The sequence below is a fragment of the Dipteris shenzhenensis genome, chromosome 11 (genome assembly GCF_047967505.1).
Source record: "Dipteris shenzhenensis isolate YYH24624 ecotype China chromosome 11, Dip_SZ_1.0, whole genome shotgun sequence".
Lineage (NCBI taxonomy): Eukaryota > Viridiplantae > Streptophyta > Polypodiopsida > Gleicheniales > Dipteridaceae > Dipteris > Dipteris shenzhenensis.
The window spans coordinates 16,112,903-16,119,584 of record NC_141606.1 but is presented as its reverse complement, the minus strand read 5'-3'; the positions used below and the strand labels follow the sequence as shown (position 1 = coordinate 16,119,584).

Genomic DNA, 6,682 nt, shown 5'->3' with positions numbered 1-6,682 from the left:
TAAGATTCATGCACTTTAATTTGGATTTCATTTGCATGGCTAGGCATGCATATTTCTTTGTTTTTCAATTTCGTGCCATGTGTAAGCGTCAAGGAAATATCAAGTGTATGTGCCTAATGGTTATGATACTTTGTATAGTCATTAATATAAGTAATATCCATGCACTCAAAAATTCCATAGTGATTTAGATTTCACTTATTTGGCAGACATCATATTTTTATATTTTTTTAACGTGCACCATGTGTAAGTGTCAAGAAAATATGCATCGGTATGCTTCTAACACCATGCACATGTATCCAATGGGTATGATACTAAGCATATGACTTAATGTAATTAAGTTCCATGTGTCACAAAGTTTTATGTGATTTACATGTCATTTTCATGGTAAAACATGCATATTTTTGTCTTTTTATCATGCATCATGTGTATGTGCTAAGAAAAAATGCTTGGTGTACTTCTACCATCAAGGTATGTGTCTAATGGGTATGATACTTTAAATAAGCCTTATTATGAGTACATTCATGAATACACAAAGTTTGTGTGATTTTTCTTTCATTTGCATGGCAAGACATTGTTTTATTATCATTCACCATGTACAAGTGTCAAGAAAATATACATCGATGTGCTTCTACTGTCAAGGCTGTGTGTTCAATGGGTATGATAATTAATATGAGTAATATAAATGATACTTTGATACGCCTTGATACGAGTGATATATATGCATTAGTATTTCATTTGCATGGCAAGACATGCGTATCTCAGTGTTTTTTTTCATGCACCTTGTATAAGTGTCAAGGAGTGTGCTTCTGCAATCAAGTGTATGTATTTGATGGGTATGATACTTTGCATAGGAATTAATATGAGTCATAATGATGCACTTGCAATATTTTGTGTGATTTAAAATTCACTTGCATGGCAAGACATGTGTATTTCGGTGTTTTGTTATCTTGCACCATAGCCCCTTTCTTCATCCTCACCTTCATCATCCTCAGAGTCATGAATTCCCTATTTTTAAATTGTGCATCATGCATAAGTGTCAAAACAATATGCATCATTGCACTGCTATCAAATTGCATAGTGACCACCAATGGGTATGATACTTTGAATAGAAATTAATTTAAGTAATTTCCATGTAATCAATTGAGTTTTATGTGATCACATATCATTTTCATCGTAAAACATGCATATATCTGTCGATTGATCATCTAGTGTTAAGAAAATATGCATGTTGTGCTTCTACTACCATTTGCATGTGTTTGGTCAATATGACATCTTTCTAGGACTTAATATGAGTAAGATCCATGTGCGATGTGATTTAGATATCATTTGCATCATAAAGCAGACGAATGGTTTTTGCAGTTTCAAGAGATGATGCAACTATGGCAAACAATTTTGGTTATTCCAGCAAGGACAACAAAGTGTGAAAGAGGCTTTTAGAGGCAAAATAAAATCAAGACTATAGATACAAGTAATCCAAGCTCATATGATGTTGGTTTCAAACCTCCCTTGTATCTTGGTCTAGAGTTTTGGATATATGGGAAAATGAGCAAGGCAAGAGCATTAAAAAAATATGTGAACAATTTTACTTCTATATTATTTGCTTGTGCTTTTTGTAAACATATCTTCAATGAAATATTTATTTGCTTCGTGTAGATTTTTCACTAAGTAAATTTTATTATCAAATGAAAAATAGAAATTCTATTTTGTCTTTCATGAGAAAATTTGGTGTATTAGTTTATTTTTCAACTTAGAGAGAGGGGAGTAGCTGAATTGAAGCGGTTATTATACTCTTGAGAGATATTTTCGGTGTTGATTTGAAGTGGAGACTCGAAGAATTTCGTGGTGGAGCTGTTCAATAGAAATTTTGTAATGTGACGTTGGTGTCCTTCATATTTCGAACTAGGGAATGGCCAGCGTTGCTTTCGTATCCATGGCTATCAATCAATAATTGAACAGAGAACTACTAAGAAACGCAGAGAGCCAGGATTCTGTACCGGCGAGAATGACTATCAATCAATAATTGAACAGAATCACTACTAAGAATGACTACTATTCAGGCGAGAATGCCTACTATTAGGCGAGAAGACAACTACGTATGGTTACCCAGTCAACTCGCCTAGGCTAAGGCTTGAGTCGTGGAAACCGTTGTTGTCCTTGCCCGGTCTTTGGAACTAAGCCCACGTATTCAAAGCTCTACAAAAGGCCTCGATTGCAGGCCTTCGATCCAAGTTTTCATCTCGTCCTTTCCAATCCAACTCCGTTTCCAGCTTCTTGTTGCGTCCTTGTTTCCTTTGCCGTCACTTCTGCTCATTCAAATCTGTCGCTGCCTTTCACTGTCCCAAATGCGGAGGAGTATCCATTTTGTCACAGCAGCGATCCTGTTGCTTGCCTCCCTAATAGCAACTGCAACCGGACGCTCTCTGCTCGAGTCCAGGAGCCCTCTCGACGGCCTCACCATTCCAGATTCGATAGCTGTACCTTCGGGTAACACCCTATACGTGGCTTTTAATGGCGTTGGACATCAAAATTACGCTTTCAACGGTACTCAGTGGGTGCTTCAAAACGCCACAGCAAAATTGTATACCATCCCACAGAATAAGCTGTTTGGAAAGCACTTTTTCTTGCCGCAACCGGACGAAAACGGTGGTCGACCATCTTGGATGTCCAACCATCCGAGAAGCCTGGTAACGGCCAAAGCTAAAGCCGCCGTGACAGTCGATCAGGATAGCATACAGTGGAATCTGCTGGAGGAAACCAGCGAAAGTGGTAGCAAGTAAGTTACAAGACGGCTCTTCATATTTATAAAGCCTTGAGTTGTTCCCTCGAAGGACTTAATACGCACGATCAAGGTTTATTTCTTCGTGAACTGAGCATGAACATTTCCGGGGAACTCAATGTTTCGGCATGCATTTTGTTTTCAGGAAATTACTCGGAGACGTCACGTTTGTGCAGCGGCTCAAGACGAAACGTGGTCTGCCACCGTCCAGTACGACGGAAGCTCAAAAAGATGATACCTATTCGTCTGCGTATTCTGCAATCTACGCCTTTTATCTGAAAAATTGAGGCGTAGGATTTCTTGCCCAAAAAAAAAAACTTACATTAAAGTGCTTAGTTTGTTGTAATTTCGAGATTTAAAACAATACAGGAGAAGTACAATTTTCTACATTCTTATGTGTGGGATATATATATTCTTATGTGCGGAATGTTCTACATTTTTATGTGTGGGATGTATATCTTCTATGCAACCTATGATTGCTGAGGGTACTCAAATATGCTTTATCTTGTTAATGAGATTTTTTTAGAGTCTCCTAAAGTGCCACTCTCTCTTACTCTATCCTCTCCCTCGCATTACAATGTCCATTTTGTAGAACCATGTGTTAGGACGTGATGGCCAAATTTTTTGAGATTTTGGGAATATATTGCTTATGCTCTCTCAATCCATAGCGCTCAACGAAATTTGAAAACTTTGTGTCTAAACTAATCTACATGTTCCAAATATGAGACCAAATTATTAGAGCATTAACATAGTCCATATTGCATAGGATATAACATGGTATTTAGAAATATCAAGATTTCATCCTACATGTATGCAAGCAAGCATTCATTCAAAAGTATATTACTTGAGTTTCTCACAATTGAAGGAGACAACCAATTGAACCCATTTGATATGATTCAACTAGTGTAAAAGTATTGGACTAAAATTACATGTGCATATTCATGTGCACGCTCTGTAACTTTCTGTAATTTTGTTTGCAACTAGAAAGATCTGGACAAAGTCCACACTTATGGATCTATTGTGTGGTGGTCATAAAAAATTAATCTTTCGTGATATTCATAGCTTGATTTACCCTAAAACGAAGTAATAAAAGATATTCAATTGATACATGTGCAATGTTGTAAAGATTATTTGTCATTTTGCATTGATGTCTTCCCATGTGCTTCCTTACAATAGCACCCATAGAACGTGCTAAAGAATTTTGTATATAATACATGATTTGTGTTTATTTTTCCCATACTTCTCTTACCTATCATATTTTTCTTTTATCTTGTAATTTTGAGCATATGCTTTAGCTTTATCCTTTGATAAATGATTCACGTATATTTGATTCTAAGAATGGAGTACAAATTAAAGTAGAGGCACACATACCTTTGGTTGGACTAGCATAAAATTATTTCTTATTTTAAAAATATTAGACCACACTAGAAATGCAATGTTAATCAACTTAGCCGATTGTAATGGGATGATCTATTTTATTTCATGAGTTGTATTTGATTTTATTGTGTAAAGAAAAGAAATAAAAATTCAATCCTTGGCTTCAAGCATCGTTATGACATAAACTCTTCTTTGGGCTTGTAAAATTAAAAATACATGTTTTTGTACCTATTTCTATATGTATGTTAGGCAAAAGGGAATAGCCCACTATATACACTTAATAAAATAGACTATAGGCAAGGTGTATGCCATATATACAAGTGCTTAAAAAAATAGCATGGGCACCCTTTACACAATGTAGGCAGGGATGTTTTTATCGAAGCTATACTTATTTATTAATATAAAATCCTGGCAAAAGTTTTGTCAAGCTAGTTTTTTAAGGTTCACAATATTTGTACAATATATTATAATTTAATATTTTCCTTTTGAAATTTAAAGAAAAAGTTGTAAATCTTGGCGAAATTTTAAAATTTTCATCATAAAAGTTTCAAATCTTGGCGAAATTTTCAAACCTTTATTTTTATCAAGGCATTCAAACTTTCGACACCAATATAAAAGTTTTGCTTCTTAATGAAACTAATAGGAAAAAATCGTCCATGAATGTAGGGTTATCAATAAGAAGTGGCATTGAGAGTTACAAGATGATATCAACAGGCACAAGCTAATTGTTGAAAAATTGCCTGATCATAGCATCGTCAATGTAGCAAGAATTCCCAATGGTATGGATAAGAATGGTAGTCATATTGACAAAATTCATACATGTGCACCACATCCACCCACAAAATTAGTCCCCAGTAATACACATGACAATGTAAGATGGTGGCATCGTAGATCTAGTCCCTCATGCAAGATCTCAATATGCATATGCTGAACAAAGGCATGCATCTTGAAACAAAACTGAAGAAGATTCTTGCATAAAAAGATAAGCTTGTATGCATATAACTACAATGCTTTATCTTGTATGTATGCATTGAAGACCAAAACTTACGATTGAAAGACTACTAGAAGTAGAAGGGCTCTCATCGACGCTATTTGAGTTCCTACTAGCCCGACCCTTGCCTCTACAAAATCTCCTCCCACTCAACTCTTCTCTTTCTCCCTCATTTATGCCTCCCTTGTTTTGCCTCTCCACGCCCTTTCTATTGGTTTGCTGCCCCACTTGTGTAGTTGCTCTATCCCCCAGTCCATTTTGTCTTGTACTCACCTTCTCTTCATTTTCTTGCATGCATCAAAGCACCTTTCTACCTCTATGTGCAATATCTTCACGTCTCCCAATCCATTGTTGGGGCTTGGAACTTTGTGAGTAAGGTTTTGCGAGTTTTGCATGTTTTTGTTGATTTTTTTCTATAGCTCATGGCATGCCATCAAAAATCATATTGTGTAGAACTCTTACAAACACCTTGATCTCTAGCTACAAGGATTGATTTGACTCAACCATAACTATTTTTTTAAATGGGAAAATTTAAGCAGAACTATGCATTTAGCATTGGGTGAATTTTAAAATATTGTTTTGCATACAACTTGTATTCTTACATGCAGAGGACCCAATTCAAACAAACACATCTCCCTTAAAATCAGAAATTACAAATGTTCAAATATTTGACCTATGGATGACCATTGTTACTCTGCTCCATTGGTACAAATCCCTTGGAACAAAACAAAACTTGAACTATGTTTCCAGAGGGGTATAAATTCCTTGGAAGAAACAAAACTTTTGAAACATGCACAATTTGACCTCTTTGGCACCAGAAATAAGCTTAGAAGGCCCAAAAACCTTGAAAACGACTATAAATGTGGGTACCTTTAGATGAAACCCCAAAATGCCATCTGAGAAAAGCTTTTGAAACCCTTTCTTTATAGCTCGCCGATGAGCTATTGTTTCAGCTATTTATGCTTGGCTTGTTGAGAGTTGTGGTGCCATGAGCACATGTAGAGCAAAGGTATGGGCAAAGGATAAGCTGCCACATGGCATGGAGGAGATATCCCACATGTGAGCAAGCAAATGGATGTAAGTACCCTCACCTATAAAAGGGAGGTTCATTTGAAGGAATATCAATCAAGCACTTTGCACTATCTCAAGATTCTCTTTATGAGTCCAAGCTAATCTATCTTGGAACCTAATTGACTTGAGATACATGTCATGAGCACTCTCTTCATCATGTCTCCACATAGGTTCCATCCAACTTAGAGTTCTCCATAGATCCTGAGGCACACATGTTTTGTCATGGCTCAACCATGAATGCAATGATGCTTGGAAACTGCTTGCTTGCCTTTATAGCTTAACGGTGATCTATTGATCCAAGGTATTTATGATGAGATCTTGTCCTTTAATAGAACTAGGTCCATGGTTTCCATTGAGTGTTTCCTATGTTTATGAAATATATTGCTTGGTTTTATTATCATTTATACTTGCATGGTGATATGCAAGAATTATAACTAGCCACTAGCTACAAAATTCACACATAAAAA

The 6,682-nt window shown here is 36.1% G+C and overlaps 1 protein-coding gene across 1 annotated transcript; it reads left to right on the top strand.

Moving 5' to 3' along the window:
• The first annotated feature begins 2,341 nt into the window (after nt 1-2,341).
• LOC147896676 (uncharacterized) lies at nt 2,342-3,063 on the top strand. Its single transcript, XM_087382095.1, has 2 exons — nt 2,342-2,773; nt 2,922-3,063. Exons 1-2 carry the CDS (start codon nt 2,343-2,345, stop codon nt 3,061-3,063), a joined length of 573 nt encoding a protein of 190 aa, XP_087238221.1. The 5' UTR covers nt 2,342.
• The last annotated feature ends 3,619 nt before the right edge of the window (nt 3,064-6,682 follow it).

Bases quoted from the DNA above. Each gene is read 5' to 3' on its own strand.
- LOC147896676 (XM_087382095.1), top strand. From the start codon at position 2,343: ATGCGGAGGAGTATCCATTTTGTCACAGCAGCGATCCTGTTGCTTGCC. The intron at 2,774-2,921 runs GTAAGTTACAAG...TTTTGTTTTCAG, and splicing joins ACCAGCGAAAGTGGTAGCAA to GAAATTACTCGGAGACGTCA.